Source organism: Balaenoptera borealis, assembly GCF_965194805.1.
Source record: "Balaenoptera borealis genome assembly, chromosome: 13".
NCBI lineage: Eukaryota > Metazoa > Chordata > Mammalia > Artiodactyla > Balaenopteridae > Balaenoptera > Balaenoptera borealis.
The window spans coordinates 15,842,371-15,868,948 of NC_138870.1; the positions used below are offsets into that span (position 1 = coordinate 15,842,371).

The 26,578-nt window shown below is 34.8% G+C and overlaps 1 protein-coding gene across 2 annotated transcripts in view; it reads left to right on the forward strand.

Moving 5' to 3' along the window:
* PIK3C2G (phosphatidylinositol-4-phosphate 3-kinase catalytic subunit type 2 gamma) overlaps positions 1-26,578 on the forward strand; it is a 406,235-nt gene that overhangs the window by 304,800 nt on the left and 74,857 nt on the right. For both annotated transcript variants that reach the window (XM_082351876.1, XM_082351875.1), the window contains 3 exons: positions 11,547-11,736; positions 12,250-12,371; positions 16,045-16,153. In XM_082351876.1, coding sequence (XP_082208002.1) covers positions 11,547-11,736; positions 12,250-12,371; positions 16,045-16,153 — 421 coding nt within the window. The remainder of the gene's footprint in view (positions 1-11,546; positions 11,737-12,249; positions 12,372-16,044; positions 16,154-26,578) is intronic.

Genomic DNA, 26,578 nt, shown 5'->3' on the forward strand with positions numbered 1-26,578 from the left:
TACATGCTATCATCCTAGAGCTTTCCACCTCAACACATAAAATATGCTCAGTAACTATTTGTTGAATGAGTGAGAGAATGGTAGGGTCTCTGTAAATCATGATTAGTATTATACTCTTACTGCTATTATTACCTTCATGTCTTTGAACTACTGATAAAGAAAGAAATGAATGTTTTATACTGCACTATGTACCCATAAATTCATAAAGTCAAAGGACATCTTTAAAAATAATGAACACTGTGGAAATGAATAATGATCAGGGTCATATTTTAACCCTTCATAGCAAATTTTGTCCAATGTTGATGTATAATAATGGAAAATTTTGGATTTTTTTTTAGGTCTAATACCAGAACAAGATAAATGGGCTTGAAGTTTTATAAAAATGAGGGGGAAATTATTAAACATTATTGAACTACATTTTTAACTTTGAGGGCATGGCTGATTTGTTGTAAAGAAGGCATTGCTTGGTAACTTTGATAGATGCCAACCAAGAAAAGCAGTGTTTGATTACATTCAACATCTGTTCCTCATGGAAATATTTTAGTAAGCTCAGAATAGAAGGAAACTTAGATAAACATACTTTTTTAAGTGAAAAATTATAAGCATTCCCATTAATGTCAGGAAAAATATAATAATGCCTCTATCTTGTTAGTAAAGCTCTATATTTAAGCTTTGTTATATTGTTATTTTCCACTTGAATAAGAAAACAAATAAAACAATTCCATATAATTTTTTTAAATTTTTGAAATAAGAATTTAGTACAGTAAGTGGTTGCAAGATAAACATTCAACACTCAGTAATGAAAAATTAGAGAGGGAATATTATATGATCACCTAAATAGATACAGAAAATTCAGTTATTAAAATTTAGAATCACTCATTATTTTAAAACTCTCTAGAAATAGAAAGGAATGTCCTTAAACCTGTAGCTAAAAACCTACAGAAAACATTATACTTAGCGGTAAAACATTAAAAGCTTTTCCTCTGTAATCAAACAAATGAAAAATGCCTGCTATCACCACTTCCATTTAACATTGAACTGGAGGTCTTAGCAGTGCAAAGGGTGACAGAAAACTCTGTCATTATTTGCAGATAACATGACTGTGTCCATGCAAATTTCAAAAGAATATACAGTGTATTGTTAGAATTAATGACTTAAAAATCTATTCATATATTAACAAATAATTAGTTAAAATAAAATTTAGAAAAAGCTAGAATTTACAATTCACAATAAATCCAACAAAAGATATGGAAAACATCCACAGAAAAAAATTCTAAAATTATACAGAAAGATGTAAAATAAGACCCAACTAAATGGAGAAATATGCCATGTTTAGTGGTTGCGTGTCTCAATACTGCAGAGATGTTGATTCTTCCCAAATTAATTTATAGTTTAATGAAATGTCACACAAATCCTTACACATTTATTTTGTGTATTGGTAAGCTTGATAAGGTGATTCTAAAATATATTCGGGAAGTCAAAGGACCTAAAATCATGAAAAAAAACCTGAAAAAGAACAAGGTAAAAGAATTTTCAAGATTTATTATAAGTTCTAGCTATTTAAGAAAGTGTTGTATTAACCCAGAGATAGACAAATTGAAGAGTACAACAGAACGAAGAGGCCTGAAACAAGCCTATGTACATATATACCCTTGGTACTGGACAAAGTTGAATCAGTAAGGAAAGAATGGTCTTTGCAATGAAAAAACAAAATTGGTTAAATTAATCATTGTACATCTATACTTCCAGATAGATCATTAAAAAAAAATAAGTTAACTCTATTTTCTGAATTAGATTGTTCATTCAACATATATTTTGGGGCCACTTACTATGCATGAGTTGCTATAAAGTTTTTCTTCCAGAACATATTACTAAGTTAAAAAAGCAAATTACAACATTTCATGTAATTGTGATTTTTGACTCCTGTCTTTGTTACTTCCATCTCACACAACTTCAAAATTCTTACAAAATCATGTTCCCTTTATCTGTCTGTTTCCCTTCTTCCGCTCCTCACTCTGTCAGCCACTCTGCTGTTCTTTGCTGTCTGTTAATCACCAGTCATCCATCTACCTCTGAGCTCTGGATGAGCTGTTGTTTCTGCTTAGAATTTCCTCTATCAGAAATTTCCGTGGCCTATGCTCTTGGCAAATTAAGGCTTTTGTCAAATCATTCAACTCTCTTTTTAGTGAGACTATGCCTGACCATCCTACTTAAAATTGCAACACTGTTCCCTACCCCATATTCCCTCTCCCCAATTTCTATTTTAGTTTCCTCTATGGTATATATTACTTTCTCAAATCCTATATTTTTACATGGTTATTTCATTATGGTCTGAATTCCACATTATATAATCTCTCTAAGGGGAGACATTTCTGTTTGTTTTTGTTTTCATTGCTATATCCCAACATGCACCTGGCATGTAACAGGAGTAAGAGTAGTGTGTCTGGCTGTGTGTCTGTTGATTTGTGCAAGTGTATAGAGAAAGCTCAAAAGAATACTACCATATTGTTCGTAGTAGTTATTTTGGGGGAGGAGAGTGACAACGGAAGATGGATGAAGGGAACTTTTCACATTTTACTTAATATTTTACTGTATGGCTTGAATTATATATTATTTTTAAAAAATCAAGTTTTTTAGTGTCCCTGGAATTTCTTCCATAAAACAGATCAAACAGGGTAGCAAAACCCCAAAACTATGGGCAACATCTACAACAAAACTAAGTAACAAGGTATTCCTAAGAACCCTAAAATACAAGCAGATGGGGCAAATCAAGTTACAAGACTTTTGTAACAGCACCTTATGGGAGGAAGCTAAGGAAGCAACATGTTAATCTGATTGACCTGAGAACAGGACTCCACAGAGCCCACAGGTACTCACTGGAAACCTGAGCGGGTCCATTTGATAAGCTGTTTAGCAGCTGAAACTGGGAAGGATTTTTACACACTTCAATTCACAAGAAAGGGCAAAGGTTCCATGGCAAATCTGAAAAGGTTGGAGAAGTCTATAAACTCTCAAAGGCAACTGGTGATTCCTGCCTAGAAAAAGTCGTATGCTGAAGAGAAACTGCTGGAACTATAATCCAAATGAAAGGAGAAAGATCATAGGAGCAAAGGAAAACCACAATCCAGAAAAAATTGGGGGCAAAGAGAGAAGCCAAAGAGGAATATCTCAGAAAGTATGAAACAGTGTTTTTACCACTGTGATAGCAACAGAAAAGAAAGCTTCAGACCCTTGAAAACCCTCTACTCCTTCCTGAAAGTTTAATTTTATATTAAAATGAGTAAGCAAAATGGATCATATCTGAATGTCATACAGAATTATAATTTTAAAAAAGAAATAAGATGCAAAATAAAATCTCTTCAATGAAAATATGCAAGAAAGACATTCCTAACAAGGGATAAACTGTATCCTTATATTTCAAATTGATCTAAAAGAAATTAAGAAAATGATAAAATACGCTGGAACAATATAGATTACAATTAGAGAAAACTCAGAAATGAAGTGATTGAACCTCCAAAAAATTAGAAAATAAAAGAAAGCATACTTTTAAAAATAGTAAACTAGAAAGAACACGGAAGAAAATAAAAACAGCACAATAGATAATACCGCCAGAGAAAAAAAAGATGAAAAAAAAAAACAAAGGAGGGCCTTAAAAACAAAAAGAAATGAAGTCAATAAAGATCCAGTATACATATGAAGAACTTCCTGAAAAATAAAACCAAAGTAATATATCAAAACAGTATCAGAAAGGCCTAAAGTTCAGCATGTGCTATGAGCCATGTGGCTGACAAGGTCTTGGTGCTCCAGCTAGGTGTCAGGCCTGTGCCTCTGAAGCGAGAGAGCTGAGTTCAGGACATTGGTCCACCAGAGACCTCCCAGCTCCATGTAATATCAAATGGTGAAAGATCTCCCAGAGATCTCCATCTGAACACTAAGACGAAGCTCCACTCAATGACCAGCAAGCTACAATGCTGGACACCTTATGACAAACAACTAGCAAGACAGGAACACAGCCCCACCCATTAGCAGAGAGGCTTCCTAAAATCATAATAAGTTCACAGACACCCCAAAACACACCACTGGACACGGTCCTGCCAACCAAAAAGGCAAGATCCAGCCTCATCCACCAGAGCACAGGCACCAGTCCCCTCCACCAGTAAGCCTACACAACCCACTAAACCAACCTTAGGCACTGAGAGCAGACACCAAAAACAACAAGAACTACGAACCTGCAACCTGCGAAAAGGAGATGCCAAATACAGTAAGTTAAGCAAAATGAGAAGACAGAGAAACACACAGCAGATGAAGGAGCAAGGTAAAAACCCAGCAGACCAAACAAATAAAGAGGAAATAGGCAGTCTACCTGAAAAAGAATTCAGAGTAATGATAGTAAAGATATCCAAAATCTTGGAAATAGAATGGAGAAAATACAAGAAACGTTTAATAAGGACTTAGAAGAACTAAAGAGCAAATAAACAATGATGAACAACACAATAAATGAAATTTTAAATTCTCTAGAAGGAATCAATAGCAGAATAACTGAGGCAGAAGAAGGGATAAGTGATCTGGAGGATAAAACAGTGGAAATAACTGCTGCCATGCAGAACAAAGAAAAAAGAATGAAAAGAAGTGAAGACAGTCTCAGAGACCGCTGGGACAACATTAAATGCACCAACATTCGAATTATAGGGGTCCCAGAAGAAGAAGAGAAAAAGAAAGGGACTGAGAAACTATTTGAAGAGATTATAGTTGAAAACTTCCCTAATATGGGAAAGGAAATAGTCAAACAAGTCCAGGAAGCACAGAGAGGCCCATACAGTATAAATCCAAGGAGAAACACACCAAGACACGTATTAATCAAACTATCAAAAATTAAATATAAAGAAAAAATATTAAAAGCAGCAAGGGAAAAACAACAAATAACATACAAGGGAATCCACATAAGGTTAACACCTGGTCCTTCAGCAGAAACTCTGCAAGACAGAATGGAGTGGCAGTACATATTTAAAGTGATGAAAGGAAAAAACCTGCAACCAAGATTGCTCTACCCAGCAAGGACCTCATTCACATTCGACAGAGAAATTAAAACGTTTACAGACAAGCAAAAGCTAAGATAATTCAAACCACCAAACCAGCTTTACAACAAATGCTAAAGGAAATTCTCTAGGCAGGAAACACAAGAGAAGGAAAAGACCGACAATAACAAACCCAAAACAATTAAGAAAATGGTAATAGGAACATACATATTGATAACTACCTTAAATATAAATGGATTAAATGCTCCCTCCAAAAGACATAGATGGGTTGAATGGATACAAAAACAAGACCCATATATATGTTGTCTACAAGAAACCTACTTCAGACCTGGAGACACATACAGAATGAAAGTGAGAGGATGGAAATAGATATTCCATGCAGATGGAAATCAAAAGAAAGCTGAGGTAGCAATTCTCACATCAGACAACACAGACTTTAAAATAAAGACTATTACAAGAGGCAAAAGAAGGACACTACATAAAGATCAAGGGGTGAATCCAAGAGGAAGATATAACAATTGAAAATACTTATGCACTCAACATAAGAGCACCTCAATACATAAAGCAAATGCTAACAGCCATAAAAGGGGAAATCGACAGTAACACAATACTAGTAGGTGACTTTAACACCCCACTTTCAACAATGGACAGATCATCCAGAATGAAACTAAATAAGGAAACACAAGCTTTAAATGACACATTAAACAAGATGGACTTAATTGATATTTATAGGACATTCCATCCAAGTACAGCAGATTACACTTTCTTCTCAAGTGCTCATGGAACATTCTCCAGGATAGATCATATCTTGGGTCACAAATCACGCCTCAGTAAATTTAAGAAAATTGAAATCACGTCAGGCATCTTTTCTGACCACAAAGTTATGAGATTAGAAATGAATTACAGGGAAAAAAACGTAAAAAACAAAAACACATGGAGGCTAAACAATACGTTACTAAATAACCAAGAGATCACTGAAGAAATCAAAAAGGAAATCAAAAAATACCTAGAGACAAATGACAATGAAAACACGACGATCCAAAACCTATGGGATGCAGCAAAAGCAGTTCTAAGAGGGAAGTTTATAGCGATACAAGCCTACCTCAAGAAACAAGAAAAATCTCAAATAAACAATCTAACCTTACACCTAAAGGAACTAGAGAAAGAAGAACAAACAAAACCCAAAGTTAGCAGAAGGAAAGAAATCATAAAGATAAGAGCAGAAATAAATGAAAGAGACACAAAGAAAACAATAGCAAAGATCAATAAAACTAAAAGCTAGTTCTTTGAGAAGATAAACAAAATTGATAAACCATAGCCAGACTGATCAAGAAAAAGAGGGAGAGGACTCAAATCAATAAAATTAGGAATGAAAAAGAAGTTACAACAGACACTGCCGAAATACAAAGCATCCTAAGAGACTACTACAAGCAACTCTATGCCAATAAAATGGACAACCTGGAAGAATTGGACATATTCTTAGACAGGTATAACCTTCCAAGACTGAAACAGGAAGAAATAGAAAATATGAACAGACCAATCACAAATAATGAAATTGAAACTGTGTTTAAAAATCTTCCAACAAACAAAAGTCCAGGACCAGATGGCTTCAAAGGTGAATTTTATCAAACATTTAGAGAAGAGCTAACACCCATCCTTCTCAGACTCTTCCAAAAAATTGCAGAGGAAGGAAAACACCCAAACTCATTCTATGAGGCCACCATCATCCTGATACCAAAACCAGACAAAGATACTACAAAAAAAGAAAATTACAGACCAATATCACTGATGAATATAGATGCAAAAATCCTCAACAAAATACTAGCAAACAGAATCCAACAACACATTAAAAGGATCATACACCATGATCAAGTGGGATTTATCCCAGGGATGCAAGGATTCTTCAATATACGCAAATCAATCAATGTGATACACCATATTAACAAATTGAAGAATAAAAACCATGTGATCATCTCAGTAGACACAGAAAAAGCTTTTGACAAAATTCAACAGCCATTTATGATAAAAACTCTCCAGAAACTGGGCATAGAGGGAACCTACCTCAACATAATAAAGGCCATATATGACAAACCCACAGCAAACATCATTCTCAATGGTGAAAAACTGAAAGCATTTCCTCTAAGGTCAGGAAAAAAACAGGGATGTTCACTCTCACCACTATTATTCAAAGTAGTTTTGGAAGTCCTAGCCACGGCAATCAGAGAAGAAAAAGAAATAAAAGGAATACAAATTGGAAAAGAAGAAGTAAAACTGTCACTGTTTGCAGATGACATGATACTATACATAGAGAATCCTAAAGATGCCACCAGAAAATTACAAGAGCTAATCAATGAATTTGGTAAAGTTGCAGGATACAAAATTAATGCCCAGAAATCTCTTGCATTCCTATACACTAATGATGAAAAATCTGAAAGAGAAATTAAGGAACACTCCCATTTACCATTTCAACAAAAAGAATAAAATACCTAGGAATAAACCTACCTAGGGAGACAAAAGACCTGTATGCAGAAAACTATAAGACACTGATGAAAGAAACTAAAGATGATACCAACAGATGGAGAGATATACCATGTTCTTGGATTGGGAGAATCAATATTGTGATAACAACTGTACTACCCAAAGCAATCTACAGATTCAACGCAATCCCTATCAAATTACCAGTGGCATTTTTTATGGAACTAGAACAAAAAATCTTAAAATTTGTATGGAGATACAAAAGACCCTGAATAGCCAAAGCAGTCTTGAGGGAAAAAACAGAGCTGGAGAAATCAGATTCCCTGACTTCAGACTATACTATAAAGCTACAGTAATCAAGACAATATGGTACTGGCACAAAAACAGAAACATGGATCAATGGAACAGGATAGAAAGCCTAGAGATAAACTCGCACACCTATGGTCAACTAATCTATGACAAAGGAGGCAAGGATATACAATGGAGAAAAGACAGTCTCTTCAATAAGTGGTTCTGGGAAAACTGGACAGCTACATGTAAAAGAATGAAATTAGAACACTCCCTAACACCATACACAAAAATAAACTCAAAATGGATTAAAGACCTAAATGTTAGACTGGACACTATAAAACTCTTAGAGGCAAACATAGGAAGAACACTCTATGACATAAATCACAGCAAGATCTTTTTTGATCCACCTCCTAGAGTAATGGAAATAAAAACAAAAGTAAACAAATGGGACCTAATGAAACTTCAAAGCTTTTGCACAGCAAAGGAAACCATAAACAACACGAAAAGACAACCCTCAGAATGGGAGAAAATGTTTGCAAATGAATCAACGGACAATGGATTAATCTCTAAACTATATAAACAGCTCATGCAGCTCAATATTAAAAAACAAACAACCCAATCAGAAAATGGGAAGAAGACCTAAATAGACATTTCTCCAAAGAAGATATACAGATGGCCAAGGAGTACATGAAAAGCTGCTCAACATCACTAACTATTAGAGAAATGCAAATCAAATCTACAGTGAGGTATCACCTCACACCAGTCAGAATGGGCATCATCAGAAAATCTACAAACAACAAATGCTGGAGAGGGTGTGGAGAAAAGGGAACCCTCTTGCACTGTTGGTGGGAATGTAAATTGATACAGCCACTATGGAGAACAGTATGGAGGTTCCTTAAAAAACTAAAAATAGAACTACCATATGATCCAGCAATCCCACTACTGGGCATATACCCAGAGGAAACCATAATTCAAAAAGACACATGCACCCCAATGTTCATTGCAGCACTATTTACAATATCCAGGTCATGGAAGCAACCTAACTGCCCATCGACAGACAAATGGATGAAGAAGATGTGGTACATATATACAATGGAATACTACTCAGCCATAAAAAGGAACCAAATTGGGTCATTTGTTGAGAGTGAATGGATCTAGAGACTGTCATACAGAGTGAAGTAAGTCAGAAAGAGAAAAACAAATATCGTATATTAACGCATATATGTGGATCCTAGAAAAATGGTACAGATGAACCTGTTTGCAGGGCAGAAATTGAGACACAAATGTAGAGAACAAACATATGGACACCAAGCGGGGGGAAAGTGGCAGGGTAAGGGTGGTGGTGTGATGAATTGGGAGATTGGGATTGACATGTATACACTGATGTGGATAAAATTGATGACTTATAAGAGCCTGCTGTATAAAGAAATAAATAAAATAAAATTCAAAAATTAAAAAAAAAAAAACTACAATGAGGTATCACCTCACACCAGTCAGAATGGCCATTATTCAAAAAATCTACAAAAAGTAAATGCTGGATAGGGTGTGGAGAAAAGGGAACCCTCTTGCCCTGTTGGTGGGAGTGTAAATTGATACAGCCACTATGGAGAACAGTATGGAGGTTCCTTAAAAAACTAAAAATAGAAATACCATATGACCCAGCATCTCCACTCCTGGGCATATACCCTAAGAAAACCATAATTCAAAAAGAGTCATGTACCACAATGTTCATTGCAGCTCTATTTACAATAGCCAGGATGCGGAAACAACCTAAACGTCCATCGACAGATGAATGGATAAAGAAGATGTGGCACATATATACAATGGGATTGTACTCAGCCATAAAAAAGAAACGAAATTGAGTTATTTGTAGTGAGGTGGACCTAGTCTGTCATACAGAGTGAAGTAAGTCAGAAAGAGAAAAACAAATACCGTATACTAGCACACATATATGGAATTTAAAAAAAAATGGTTCTGAAGAATCTAGGGGCAGGAAAGGAATAAAGATGCAGACGTAGAGAATGGACTTGAGGACACAGGGAGGGGGAAGGGGAAGCTGGAACGAAGTGAGAGAGTGGCATGGACATATATACACTACCAAATGTAAAATAGATAGCTAGTGGGAAGCAGCCGCATAGCACTGGGAGATCAGCTCGGTGCTTTGCAACCACCTGGAGAGGTGGGATGGGGAAGATGGGAGGGAGACGCAAGAGGGAGGAGATATGGGGATATATGTATATGTATAGCTGATTCACTTTGTTATAAAGCAGAAACTAGCACACCAGTGTAAAGCAATTATACTCCAATAAAGATGTTAAAACAATTATCAAAACTGAATTGTATATTTAGTATTTTAATAAATACTAGCATCATAATTCAAGAAGTTTTCTGGAAAATGAAAAGTCTTGAAATTACATATTGAAAGGACACTTTGCATATTGAGAAAAGTTACCCCGAATAACAAACCTGAAACATATTTTTGGAAAAACTTTGGACTTTTAGGAAAAAAAAAAAACTTCCTTTAAGCATCTAAGCAAAAAGTTCAAGTCATTTGTAAGGGAAAGAAGTTCAGTATGTCATCAGAGTTTTGGACAGTAATCCTTTATTCCAAAAGAAAGTTAAATAATATTTTTATGACCCTCAAAAAAGAAAATGTGAGCCAAGGGCATTTTAGCCAGCAAAATTGACTTTCAAGTATAAAGGCCACAGAAAAACTGTTATCAACACCCAGAACTCAGAAACTTATTTCCTTGAGCACTTCCTGAGGAATGTATCGGAAAATGACCATCAGATAGTCAAAATGACTGGAGGGATGTGACATAAAGACTTGTAGAGCAGATGATATTTAATGATAGTTAGAAGAGAGACTGTATAATATGTATAGTATAGATACCATATGATGTGGATAGAATAGCTCTATAAAGGAAGTGGAATAGGAAGCACATATGAAAAGTAGAATGAGCATAATGTTTGCTTTATTGTATTAACTGGGATAAAAAGGATAACACTGCAAGTCATATACTGGACCAGATGGTGCAGAGGGGATAAAGGATATTATCTAAAGGTATTTATTATACCATTAGAACACAATTGCAAACCTTCTTAAATACAAATAATAATAGTAAAGCAGAGACAAACCAAAACCAAACCAAAAAAAGGAAAAAGAAAACAGAGTGAAAAGCATTCCATATAAAATATGTGTATATTAAATATAGTATTATATTATAAAACTTTTTTGTAAGATAGTTGACAGAGGAACAAAAATAAACACAAAAATAAAATTAAAAATAAAACAATGAAAGTTAAATCATAATTTTTAAAAAATGTTTACATATGGGGGAAGAAGGGAATAGTGTAAAGAGTTCAGGGTTAAATGTTGGGCTTCTTGGAATATACAGTTTTGTAGATTTAACTTTTGGAATTGTGTAAATATTTTAAATAATTATAAACAAATTGATTTTTTAAAAAATCATCCCTAAAAATCAAAAACAAACTTAAAATAAGTCAAAATACAAATATTGCCATTACAGTTTTATATTTCACCACAAAAGTTTCTTTTATATTTGCTAACAGCTCAAGATGTGAATTTGAAGTTTATAAAAATAATGTTTAATAGTTGGACTCCAAATAAATAGGCATGGTCCTTGACTTTTTCTTCCACATCTAACACAAGGAAACAACTCAAATGAAATGAGTCAACTCAGGGGAATGTTACTCACTATCTTTTCTTTTTCATTTCTCTAGGAAAATAAAGGAAAGTCTGGAGTGTTTCCCTGTTAAATTGAATAACTTGATCCACACGCTCGCACAAATGACAGCCATAAATCCTGCCAAATCTACTTCGCAGACTTTTTCCCAGGAATCCTGTACAATGAGTGCAACCAGGTCAATCCAAAGAGTGACAATTTTAGGGTTCAGCAAGAAAACTAGGCATGTAAGTCTCAAGTCTGTCATCTTGACTTAAATATCATTTGACTACATCTCACACTTCCCTTCACTATGCTACACATTCCTCCTTATACCATGATTTTTTTTTTTTTTTTTTTTTGCTACACAACTGAAAAATCAGTTACAGTTTGAACAGAAGTGCCATTAAGGTGGATGTTCCAAGGAGAAATCATAATAACCAGAGCTACTAGTAGAGAACCACCAAAGAGAACAGTTTCTGCCCTGTGGTAGACTATAAATCAAGACCTAATTAAAATGTCCACAAGAAAAAAAGATCAGAAATTAGGCAGTCTGTTCCCAGCACCTAAGATTATGATATTTTTATATACTGTGTTTATAGGTAATTTTGCCTTTACAAATTGCATCTCTTATCTTTTGTGATGATTTTTTTTTTTTGCAGAGAGGTTCTTACTTTGTTTAGTTTACATGAAACAGAATTTTAGAATGTATTGAAGGTTGATATTGCCATCTTCTGATTTTGTCTTTTTATTTTCTGCAGCTTTATCTAATCCAGGTGACTCACGGTAACAATGAAACAAGCCTGACAGAAAAATCATTTGACCAGTTTTCAAAACTTCACAGCCAACTTCAAAAGCAGTTTGCATCATTGGCCCTCCCAGAGTAAGGACTGTCCTCCACAGTGTTTTGTCTTTAGTACTTGTCCCTGATCGTAAGGAAAAATTATGGTTATGGGATTTTCTATTTGTGGGCGACACAACACAGCATTCTGATTCCAGTGCCACTGAACCTATCCCAGCAGAGTCTCTATTGCTCTCAGACTAAAGAAACTTTTGTCTCATAAAACAGAATAAAGGTTTTCAATTTTGTTTGCTTTCAGCCATTGATTTTTAGACAAAAAAAAATCAGAACCAATTTTATTTTTCATTGATTATCAGGGAAATTGTTTTATTTGCCTGTTTTTAAATTTAATTGTTTTAGTGTTTTCTATAAAAATAAAATTGAAATTGAAAATGCAAAACAAAATTGGATATTTCTTCTCTTTCAACAGATAACGGCAATAAAAAGCTCTGATATATTTATTTGCTGTACCAGAAAAATTTATCAATATCAATTAGTATACAAGTAAACTTATTAACATCAACTCACTTTTGTTATGGTTAATTATTAACTTGGACTTGGGTTATCCAAATTTAATTTGTCATTATCTTCATTCTGCAGTCTTGAAAACCATTGCTCATTTCATGTTATAATTTAAAAATATTAAGCATAAATAATGTAATTGAAAATACTTCTGTTCAAATAAACCTTCTAAAATTCATTATTTAGAACTAGCCAAATTTATGTTATACACTTGAGTGTGTATCTTGACCAGAGGTGTACCTTGATTTTAAAAAGGTGAACTTCTTAGAAATTATGATATTTGCCCTTAGGCAAATCAAATGTTATCTTATCTATAGAGTAGTTTCTTGGTATCCACAGGATTGGTTCCAGGACCCCTCCCACGGATACCAAAATCCTTGCATGCCCAAGTTCTATACATAAAATGGCATAGTATTTTCAAATAACCTACCCACATTCTCCTGTATACTGTAAATCACCTCCAGATTACTTATAATATCTAATACAATATAAATGCTATGTAAACAGTTGTAAAGACAACGTAAATGCTATGTAAATAGTTGCTGGCATGCAGCAAATTCAAATTTTGCTTTTTGGAACTTTCTGGGCTTTTTTTTTTTTAACATTTCAATCCACAGTTGGTTCAATCTGCAGATGTAGAACCTGCAGACAGGGAGAGCCAGCTGTACCAGAATTTTTGTTGAGTAAATGGTCCTTTAACAATATGAGTATTCATACCAGACCTGACATACTTTGTACATGTGGATTTTTGTTAGACTTTCAGGATTTAGTCACTTACCAAAATGTAAATCTAAACAACGTTGCCAATGGATGGAGAGATAGTGTGCATTATTTTGAAGACTGTGTAGTTCACATTCATGAAAAACTATACTTGCAGATGTCACAGAGATTTTGAAATACAGATGCTTTAAACATCAGAAAGTCATCAGAGTAAGAGCACGTTCAAGAGACTAAGAGGGAAGGATGTCATTGTGGAAACTTAAAGACAGCATCAGCTTTAAGAGTTATCAGAAAACATCTAATGTAATAACTGAGGAAAAGGAAATACTGGCAAAAATATTCAGTTTGACTGCAAATATTGAATTCAACAATAGTGGTTTCCATTGTACCCTAATAATTAATGATTTAAAAATATGTTCATTCTTGTAAAATGGCTGTCCTTTTATGTTTCAAAAATGTCTCTGTTTTACTCTTTTCTCTCCCCAATACATATTAGTATAACTTGTAAAACTTTAAAGTGCCAATAATCTCTCTCCATATGCCTCTTTTCGATTTTCAGCTTTAGTTAGGATTCTGTTTTGTTCAACAACTCCTGCCTGGTAATGGGACCTTAATTGATTTTAAAACCATTCAAGCAATGTGTGGAGAGGAGGAATATTTAGTCCTTTGTGCCTTGAACAATATTTGTATGCTAACAGTCCCAAAGGAGCTCTGGCTTATAGCGATGCGTACAGATGAAGGATGAGGGCAAGATTTCCTCTGACTCCTAAATTTACTAAGAGAAGCTCTATGAGAATTATGTAAACCCAATCTGGAAAGTATGATCAGAAAGTTAGAGCCATAAAGAATAAAATTCAAATTAGTCATAGCATGTAACAGTGGTCTTCAAATCAGGCTGTTTGTACCTCTTCCAACTTCTAAGAATACACAGGCATGGGAATCTTCCTTGAAATTAATGGTCTTCTTTAAAGTCACCTGCTTGAGAAAGGTTGATTTCCTTTCCCTCTCCTAATTTCACCATTGCTCTTCTCCCAGCCACCCAGAATTTTATTTTGGTACACTGTCCCAGGGAGTAAAAAATCTCTGAGGATTAAATAAAGGGCAAATCAAAATACTGGTGTTGGTATTGAGAAAATGAATTACTCTAATAACCAGGTATCAAATCTGGTTGCAGGTCGTGTGTTTCTTAATCTTTGGTGTGAACAAAATTGAGGGAGGGCATGGTAGCACCGTCAGATAAAATATCCTAAAAAATCATTTTCAAGAACTGATTACTATGTTATATTTGACATATAACTCAAAAGCATTTTAAACAACTGAATGACATTACTAGAGCTGAATTCCTTAATTCTTATGTACTTATTTACACACAAGACTTTTTTAGTACATACATCTATAAAAAAAGGAATAGAACTAATGTTGAACTCCATTTTATTCTAACAATAAAGAAAATTAACCCACAGATATACAAGTTAATATTTAAAACCAGCAAAATCCACCTATTTATCAAATGTATTTCTATGTTTTGATTAATTATATATGGTAATAATTTTTATGATACTTAAATCTGGATGAAAATTTTTAACACTTTAAGCCTTAGTAAGAGTAAAGCAAGAGTAAAAAAGTAAAATGTCAGTTATTTAAATACACAGAAATATTATTTTGGACTTCCCTGACACTTCCAACAGGAAGCAATGGATGGGATGTTCTGCAGTTGTCACATACTTCTGTGTGTTTGCTAACAACCCTTCACCATCCCCCATGCTTCTTTGCCCAGAGGAAGGTCTGTACCAAAGAAGCAGAAGAGGAAGGAAGCAACAGCAAGACTGCAGTCAGAGGAAGCTGCTAGATAGTTCCTAAAAAAGATACATTTAACCAGCAAAACGCGTTGCCAAATGCTTCCCATTAACAGGTCATGCCACCAATAATTGGTCTTAATCAACATCTAGCCCGTCAAGATGAATCATAAGATAGTGAAGAGGAAATTCTGCAAGCTAGACCCCTGGGGAAAGTAATACTTTGTTCCAAAAGACTAAGACCAGATGGAAGCATATGCTTGGTAAAATGTTTAATCTACTTAGTGTAGCAATGTCCCTCGTGAACCCAGAGCAAACAATACCATATGACCTTTTTGAAAAATTATGAATCATTAAACTTCAGAAAGTATTTATTAACTCCCCACATGTATTTAAAGGACAAATTGTGTGGTCTGCCATAAATAGAGTAAGAAGGGAAATATATATTAATTTAGTATGTTAAATTAAATTAGTATTAATATTAATGATAGTTAAAATAGCACAAGTGACCACAGCCATGTTAATAAAACTCTCAGAATTAATCATGCGTTCTATGGTTTTTAAAAAAAGTTTTCAGTGGCCCTTCCATCTGATGCAGCTTTAACTTTATGAACAATTCTAAGTTACAGATGCCAATTTTCAAACTAATGAAGATGTACTTTTTTCTTTTAAAACAGGTTTCCTCATTGGTGGCACTTACCTTTTACAAATTCAGATCACAAAAGATTCAGAGACCTAAATCATTACATGGAACAGATATTAAATGGATCGTATGAAGTTGCAAACGTATGTTACAATTTACTTTTATATTTTTACATAAAATATGGACTCTTTTATGTATTATTACTGGGAATATTTTTTAAACACTTTATGATAACATTTTTAGTCCTACATTTATTCAACAAATGTACAAATTAAAATTATCTTGTCAATTCCATGCAAAAACCAACCAGGACTTTAGTTGAAATTGCATCTTAATATCTTTCAATCCATTATCATATACCTATTCAAGTATTTTTAGAATGTTTTCTCAATAATTGTTTATTTTTCTGTGCATAGAGGGCTTAGAAGTATTTTGTTATACTAGATATAGTACTTTTTATAAAAATCCTTTTCCTGTTTTTTCACCAGTATATAGATAGAACTGATTTAGTATATTGACATTTTACCCAACAATCTTACTAACTTCACTTTTAATTCTAATAATTATCTGTATTGTTTTTGAATTTTCAACTTACAATCATATTGTCTGCAGATAACAAGAGTTTATTTTTTCTTTCCAATATTCATATATTATATTTCTTTTCCTCGCTATTTTGTACTCTCTAGGGCTTTCAATAGATATTGAATTGAAGTGGTAATGGTGGATATACCTACATTATTCTTTTTTTTTTTTAATTTTTTAAATTTATTTATTTATTTATTTATTTATTTATTTTTGGCTGTGTTGGGTCTTCGTCTCTGTGCGAGGGCTTTCTCCAGTTGCGGCAAGTGGGGGCCACTCTTCATCGCGGTGCGCGGGCCTCTCACCATCGCTGCCTCTCTTGTTGCGGAGCACAGGCTCCAGGCGCTCAGGCTCAGCAGTTGTGGCTCACGGGCCCAGCTGCTCCGTGGCATGTGGGATCCTCCCAGACCAGGGCTCGAACCCGTGTCCCCTGCATCGGCAGGCGGATTCTCAACCACTGCGCCACCAGGGAAGCCCCCTACATTATTCTTGAATCCAGGGAAGAAGTGTCTAATATTTCCTCATTAAGTATGTAGATTTTGTAGGTACCCTTTATTATTTTGTTTCCTTCTATTCCTAGGTTGCCAATAGTTTTTACAAAGAAGGTCGAATGTATCAAATTTTTTTCTGAATCTACTGGGCTGAACAATGATCACCAATAATCCTAGTTTTCTCCTTTATTCTGCTAATGTGGTGAATTACACTGAAGAACTTTCTAATTTTAAACAAATTTGCATTACTAGGATAAACTCTACATGGACGTAATGTATTATACTTTTTATGTATTATTGGATTTGATTTAACATTTTCTTTAGCATTTGTTTTCATCTTTATTTATGACAGAGATTGGCCTGGAGTTTTTCCTTCTTATAAAGTCATTACCAGGTTTCAGAATCAAGAACATGCTGGACTCATAATATTAGTTGCGAAGAGTTACTGCTTTTTTCCCTACTCCCTGGAACAGTTTGTATAAAATTGGTTTTATGTCTTTAATTTGTAAAGTCATATAGATCTGGAGATTCAATTTATTTAAGAGCTATAAGACATTTCACATTTCCTATTTCTTCTTGGGTCTCTTTGTTAAGTTACATTTCTATAGGAATTTGTGCTAATTTATTGGCATAAAATTATTCATAATATCCTATCATAATGTTTTTAACATTTATAGGATCTGAAAAGGTATTCACTCTTCAATTTCTCACACATATTTCCTGATCCATACTTCCAGAGGATTATGAATTTTACCAATCTTTGTAAACAATGAAATGTGGGATTTATTGACCCTCTCTATTGTATTATTTCTCTGTTTCACTTATTTTTTTTTTTTAATTTTTTTATTTTATTTAATTTATTTATTTATTTATGGCTGTGCTGGGGTCTTCGTTTCTGTGCGAGGGCTTTCTCCAGTTGCGGCAAGTGTGGGCCATTCTTCATCGCGGTGCGCAGGCCTCTCACTGTCGCGGCCTCTCTTGTTGCGGAGCACAGGCTCCAGACGCGCAGGCTCAGTAATTGTGGCTCACGGGCCTAGTTGCTCCGCGGCATGTGGGATCCTCCCAGACCAGGGCTCGAACCTGTGTCCCCTGCATTGGCAGGCAGATTCCCAACCACTGCGCCACCAGGGAAGCCCTGTTTCACTTATTTTTTATCTTTATTATTTCCTTCCTTCTGCTTCCTTTCTATTTATAACATCCTCAGATAGTTAATTTAACTTGTTTATTTTCAACCTATCTTCACTTACCCATTTAAAACTCTAACTCCTCTCTCCTAATCAAGATTTAATAGCACCCCACAGGTTTTTATATACAGTATTGTATTTTCTTTATCATTCCTTAAAAATATTTATAAAATTTTCACTGTGAATTTTCCTGGACCATGGATTAAGTCTATTTCACCCACTTGAGTTTTATATGCTGTACTAAAAATATATATCTGTATCTGTATCCATAAACTTCATAAGTAATTATTATTGTTGTTTTTGCAATCAATATTTAATATTACTCATATATCTCATTTTCATTGCTTCCTGTAACTCTGAATTTCCATCTGGGATTGTTCTCCCTCTACCTGAAGAACACCATCTACTATTCCCCTTAATATGAATTTGCTGCTAAAAAAAACCCTCTAAATTTGCATTTGTCTGAAAAGTTTTTATTTTACCTTCATTCTTGGAGGATATTTTTGCTGACTATTTGGTATTTGAGCATTTGGATAGCAATGCTTTTATTCTAAAAACTTTAAGGCTATCATTTCATTGTCTTTTAGCTTCCACTGATTTTGTTTAGAATCCATCTGTTATATTTGTTGCCTCTTTGAAAAAGTTTTTTTATTCTTTATAATATTGTTCTTTTTACTGTTGGTTTTCTGCCGTTTTACTTTAATTTGCTCAGATATGACTTTGTTTCTACTGATGATGCTTGAGCTTCAGCACTTCTTCAATTTGTGCCATGATGTCTTTCATCACTTTTGGAAAGTTCTCAGTCGTTATCACTTCACATATTGTTCATACCATTTCCTCTCCCCTCTTTTTCTGGGACTGTAATCACATATATGTCTATCCTTTTCATTGTACCCTCTAAGTCTCATACTTTTACTCCTGTATTTTTAATTCTTTGTCCTCTATGACTTAGTTTCTGAATAGCTTCTTCTAACTTATCTTTTGGGTTGTTTATTCTCTAATGATCTGTGTTTAACATACTGTTAAGTCCATTCTTTGAGTTCTTAATTTCAGTTATTCTTCAGTTTCAGAATTTCCTTTTTTTTTTCAGTTCCTAGTTCTTTGCTGAAAATCTGTCCTTTTTATTATTTCTTCAAAAATCATAAGCACAGTTATTTAAAATCTTCCTAAAAATGCCAATATTGGGACCTACTGCATGTACATTTTTATTTTCTAATGTTTCTGCTGGTTTTTAATCATGTCATCTTGTTCCATTGTGAGCCTGGTTATTTTCCTTTTTATTGTGGCCACGTATTGTACTGCAATGTCCTTTGTAGAAATTGGATGCCTATGTTACTGTTATCCTGGTCTAGAGAATTATAATATCTGAGTACATTAACAATCTAGGGTTGCTGAAATTCAGTTGCAGGGATTCAGATTATTCAAAACTGAACTGTAGCTCTTGTGAGGCACTATTACTGGTTCATCCTTATTCCTTAGATGTAGCCACTTTGGATCTAAACCCAAGGTAAGGCAGACTCACCGAGAATCTACTTGGAAGCTCTGGATTCCATTCCTTTTCCTCTTAACTCTGCAAGGTGGTCAAAAGTGCTGCTCTACCTCCCAGCCATTCCACTGCTCCAACCTATATCAATAAAAACCCACAACAGAAAAGCTGTGCCAAAACCCAAGCTCACTTCCCCAAGACTGTCTTGCCCCAGATCCTAGCCTGGTAATTCTTCACTATCTTGTTAGCTCTCTGATGCTTTCAAGCAAAGTTTAAAAACAAATTGTTTAATTATTCCAGTTATTCTCCATAGGAGGTCTGGACTAAATGACCAAATCTAATATCACTAAAAATAGGAGCTTACAGCTGCAGTCATGCTACCCCTCAGCTTTCAGAAATATCTGCTGTTCTGCATCCTCACCCCCATCCTGTGTTCTGATGAACCTTGTCGCTCATAGGTAACTATTTCAGAGGATCTAAGTCTGTGGTCAATTCCCATCTGAAAAAAAGTATTTAAGGATTTCTTGGTGAGGTTTTGGTACTACTCATCAGTGATTCTGAGTGGCCTAGAAAATTGAAGAGACATGCCAGACCCCAATTTTGCTCCCTTCTGTCATATGCATCAAAAAAAGACTCTTAAGATCCTTCCCCATACACACATGTGCATACAACCTACACATGCACACAGCTGTTCCAACTCCTTCTGAGGACTCAAGGAAGGATTAGCTCCCTTTACTATTAAATTCCTATCACCATCTTGCTTGCAAGGTCCTGTGAGACAAATGTAAGTTACAAAGGCAGGTACCAAGCTAACAGAATCCTCCAGAGTTCTTGGCTAGACATAGGATCTTTTAGGGATTTATCTAAAACATCATCTCTAAGGGTAAAGGGTACAAGGCCTGTTAGGTTTTTTGCCTTTTGATGCAAGAATGGAGACTATTTATGGAATATCTTTAGCTAATCCACATGTCTGGAATAACTTTAATGTCACCAGTGAGAGCCCATTTCTAATATTAATCATGCTAGTCAACAAGCTACCATTTTTATGAACAAAATCCTTTGACATTCAGTATGCTAATTAATAATGTCCATTTTTTAAAGGTGTTCAGCACGATGGCTTGATTTACATATATTGTGAAATGATTACCACAGTAGATATAGTTAACATCTATCATCTCATATAGATACAATAAAAAGAAAAGAAAAAAGCAACTTTTAAATTTATAAATGTCATACGATGAAGATTTAATAGCTCTACTTCTTCTTCCTCATCCTCTCCCCCACATTTAGCATGCTTTTAATTATATCAATAATTAGCATTTTTAAAATGTCTATTATTGATTGAGTTGTGAGAGTTTAACAGAACTACTTACACTGACTGCCTCTAGTATGGGTTGCCTGATTAAAATATTGAGAACCTCTTATTTCCTCCTGCTCTATCCAGGCACCCCGATAGTGCAGCCTTGATTAGGACATTAACAGACCATTCCTGGACTCTAGTCTTTTTTCCTTTTATTGAAGTATAGTTGACTTGCAATATTATATTAGTTTCAGGTGTACAACATAGTAATTTGATCATTTTTCTGCAGTCTTGATTAAATCCTACCAGCACTCCGGTTATACTTTGACCTAAGAAACGCATATATAATATCATGCTGTATATACAGACATACTTTGAACTTCAGTAAGTTACAGGCACTGTAACAGGAGGACTACAACCGACCCCATAACCAGGACTTAATTGAGTCAGATAACCCTATTTTTCTCAGTGGTCAATTCAACAACCTTCCTTCTCCATGTGGAGCTTGGGAAAGACATTAGATGAGATTACTTTCCAGTCTGAGTGTGAATTGTTTTAATTACATGTTGTATAGTAGATTAAGTCAGTATATATCAAGGAAACCTTACTGAAATTTAAAAATAAAATATATTAATGAATGTATTCAAAATTGTCTCCTAACTGTAGGTTTGCTGATTCAGGATGTTGGCTTATTGCTATACCTCCCAGTTGGGTAATATTGTGGTTTGATGATGAATAGACCCACTTAAGAAAAGTCCACAATTCAGATCACAAGCATCCTAAGGCTATTAGAAAAAAATCACAATTGTCAATAATGACTGCTTTAGATTGCATATAGTCAGGGTCAAGAGGAGAAACTTTTAAATCCCTATCACCAGCTCCTAAGGCTAGTGGTTCTCAAAGCTCAGCTCCTGGACTGTGGTTGGAACCTCATCTGGGAATGTATGAGAATGCAAAATTTCAGTCCCATCCTAGACCTATTAAATCAGAAACTTTGGGGATGAGGTCCAGCAATGTGTTTTAACAAGCCCTCCAGGGAGTTCTAATCCATGACAATGTTTGAGAACCATTATTTCAGACTCTGGTCATCTTTCCTTTTTTTTTTCCCCCCAGTTTGGACATGATCAGACATTTGGTTTCCAATGTAGTAGCTACTAAGGTACCCTACTATATCATTGTTTTTCTGCAAATCTGGACTCAAGCACATTGTGCTACAATATTATTTCCAGGCTGGTAGCTCAGCTAGAGATGCTGTTTTGTATCAAAGGACAAGTGCCTGAGCACTTAAGAAGGTATACTTAACCCAGTTCCCAGTGAAGTAGAGAAGGCATCCCAGGGAGTATGGCATTCAAGTTGTTATTAAAGGGCAAATAGAAGTTAGTAAATGGAAACTGGGGAAAAATTGTGCTAGACAAGGGGAACTACAAGGACAAAGCATGCATTATGGTTACATGCTTTTCTCTTGTTTGGAAGCTTAAAGAACTCAATGATTATATTCATTTAATTTTTACCCATGTATATAGCAAACTTATAATCTCATCAACATTTAATATATATTTTAAATGAAAAATAACAGAATTATTAACATATATTAACCTATAGGATTTATGTTGTTTTTCAAAACCTAGCAGAGTGAAACTTTGCATCCGGAAAGTATTTAGCAGTCTCTTAACTTATTTATTCTTATACCTTACCAGTTTTATTTTAAATTAGCACATGTTTCCAAAACATACAATTTATTTATTTTTAATATATAAACTACTACACTAATAAGTGATAAATGCTTTAAAATTTGTAGAAAAATAATGCAAAATTTGGAAAAAATTTTGGATGATACCATAAAGTAAATATGAATGTAATTTTGATTTTTTTTTCTCACCCCACTGTATAATCCCACATGAACCCCATGAACAGAGACCTCTGGCTTGGTAGAGAATGATCTTGAGAATCCTGCTAGCTGCAAGCTTGAGGACAGTCTCCACAGGTTACCTAGTGCCAAGCCCAGGAACACTGCCTGGCCATGCCCTAAGTGATAAGCATTAATAGTGCACTGGTTCATGATTTTACCCTTCAGAAAGATCACTCAGAGCACATCTGTAACATATCTGTTATGAACAAAGAGAAAAAATGAACAGTATCTGTTCATCATGGGAACAGAACCATGTATAGTAATAGGATAACTGAAAACAAAGATGCAAAATGATGTTTGAAAACAGCATTAGACAATAGGAAAGCTACAGTGTACTAAATAATTATGTGTAGGTATCTTGCATATTCATGAATTTATCTATTGTATTAGCATGCTCAATATAAATTGTATTATATCTTTTGAATATATTTAGTATTTAGGTCTCAATCAGTGAGTAATGGGAAATGAGTTATAAGATAAGCTTCTGTCCTATAGGATCAAGGCAACTGAATTTATTTCATTGGATTTCAAGTGCTTTTTTGCATATTCAGGAATGTAGTATGTTGAAATCTTAATGTTCTTTACTAACTCTGACATTCTGTGAAGGTCATGTCCATTCACTTTGCTATAGTGAAGGGCACTTGGATATGGCAACTGTCTGTAAGGGTAAGTGCTGAGAGGATAGTGGATGGGATTGTCATCTTTCATGTTGAGAGCTGCCTTACTGATTATACTAAAGCTGTTTTAAAGATTGTGCCTTTTCCGGATAATTGACAAAATATCTAGTAACCATTGAAAGTGTTAGGCTTTGGCCTATTTAAGCAGAGGCAAGTAATTGCAAAGTGGAGAGGCTTCTGATTTCTGGTCCTAGTGTGAGTAGGATAAATATTGAGATCTGTCTTCAGATGGCAGCAGGCTTTCAATAGGGAACTCCTAAGTATATCTGCCTAGAGTATGGTTTCATATAGAACTGTTAGCAGAGGATTGTTATGAAAGGGGAAAAGCAAAGGGGTCAGACATATACAGGTAGGGAAGACTTGCAAAGTGCAGTTTATCACAACAAGGTTTAATGAATATTGTTGCTTATCATAATCACAGCTACATAGAGAAAGCTGAACAAGACCACCAAACGTGTACCTCACAGTTTTCATCACATTCACATTTGCTAATGTGCTAATAAGTACTACTGTAGAGGCCCCAAGAAGAGATGTTTTTATATTGTTCTTAAACTCTATTGGTCAATATTTAGGGAAAGGAAGGTTGAAGAAATTTCAAACACCTCATTGTTTTTATCTTGGATGAATTAAGATCTAGGATTTGAGTGAGGGAAAAAAAAGGAGAAGAAATAGAAGAAAACAGAAGAGATATTTATATCATCAAACATGAGATATGACTGTGAAATCACAGATTCCAGAAATGCTCCAAGTGAGAATATGTCAACCATCTTCTAACACTGGACTCCCGAAGAGAGCAATCCCATTTTGTCCCATAATAGTATCAAACAAAAGGAAGCTGATATTAGAGGAGTTTCTCCCAAAGTAACAACCTCCTAATAATTTAATTGAATTTTGTACAATGAGTATTTGGAGTACAAGAAAATATCTTCCTAAGATGTAAATCCTACATCTGTTTATTAGTCATCCTTTCTATACTACAAAGTAAATAAGTTAGTGCTATATTAACGAAGATAAAATCAACAAAAATTAAACGTGGGCACTGGCACAATAGGGACCACTTTCAAAATCTACTGTCTCCATCATTCAACAAATGTTTATTGATTGCCTACATTGTATACTTTCTGGCCAAGGGTGCAAAAATAGTACCTAGTGATCAATTGTTTGAGAATAACATGAAGAGGTTTTTAAAAGTATGTTCTGAGGCCCATCCTTAGAGATGCTCGTCATATCAGTAAAGGGAGATACAGGCATACTTCGTTCCATTGTACTTCACTTTATTTGCCATTCACAGGCATTATGCTTTTTTTACAAATTGAAGGTTTGTGGCAACCCTGCTTTGAGCAAGTCTATTGGTGCCATTTTTCCAACACCATTTGCTCACTTTGTGTCTCTGTGTCACATTGTGGTAATTCTCACAATATTTCAAACTTTTTCACTATTATTATATTTGTTTTGGTGATCTGTGATGAATGATCTTTGATGTTACTATTGTAATTGTTTTGAGGTGCCTCAAACTGCACCCATATAAGACTCTGAACTTACTTGATAAGTGTTGTGCGTTCTGGTCCATGTCACTGATTTTTCCTCATCTCTCGGCCTCTCCTTGGGCCTCCCTATATTCCCTGAGACACAAAAATATTGAATTTAGGCCAATTAATAACCCTACAGTGGCCTCTAAATGTTCAAGTGAAAAGAAGAGTTGCACATCTCTCAATTTAAAGCAAAAGCTAGAAATGATCAAACTTAGTGAGAAAGGCATGTTGAAAGATGAGATAGTCAGAAAGCTGGGCATCTTGAACCAAACACTTAGTAAAGTTGTGAATGCAAAGTAAAAGTTCTTGAAGGAAATTAAAAGTACTACTCCAGTGAACACATGAATCATCAGAAAGAGAAATAGGCTTATTGCTGATAAAAGAGAGTTGTAGCGGTCTGGATAGAAAACCAGCCACACATTCCCTTAAACGAAAGCCTAATCCAGAGCAAGGCCCTAACTCTCTTCAGTTCTATGAAGGTTAAGAAAGGTGAGGAAGCTGCAGAAGAAAAATTTGAAGCTAGCAGAGGTTGGTTGATGAGGTTTAAGGAAAGTCTCTATGACATCAAAGTGCAAGGTGAAGCATCAAGTGCTAATGTAGAAGCCGAAACAAGTTATCCAAAATATCTAGCTCAGATAATTGATGAAGGTGGCTGTACTCAACAACAGATTTTCAATTTAAACAAAGCAGGCTTCTATTGGAAGCAGATGCCATGTAGGACTTTCATAGCTACAGAGGAGAAGTCAATGCCTGGCTTCAAAATTTCAAAGGACAAGCTGACTTTCTTGTCAGGGCTAATACAGTTGGTGTTTAAGTTGAAGCCAATGCTCATTTACCATTCCAAAAAACTTAGGGCCCTTAAAAATTATGCTAAATCTACTGTGCCCTATGCTCTATAAATGAAACAACAAAACCTGGATGAGAGCACATCTGTTTACAACGTGGTTTACTAAATATTTAAAGCCCATTGTTGTGAGCTACTGCCTAGATAAAAGGTTCTTTTCAAAATATTACTGCTCATTGACAATGCACCTGATGGAGATGTACAATATTAATGTTTTTTTTCATGCCTGCTTATACAACATCCATTCTGCAGCCCATGGATCAAGGAGTAATTTTGACTTTCAAGTCTTATTATTTAAGAAATACATTTTTTAAGGCTATAGTTGCCATAGATAGTGATTCCTCTGAGGATCTGGGCAAAGTCAATTGAAGCCCTCCTGGAAAGGATTCACCATTCTAGATGCCATGAAGAATATTCATGACTCATGGGAAGAGGTCAAAATATCAACGTTCACAGGAATTTGGCAGAAGTTGATTCTAACCCTCACGGATGACTGAAGAGTTCAAGACTTTGGTGGAGGAAGTAACTACAGATGTGATAGGCAAGATAATTAGAATTGGAAG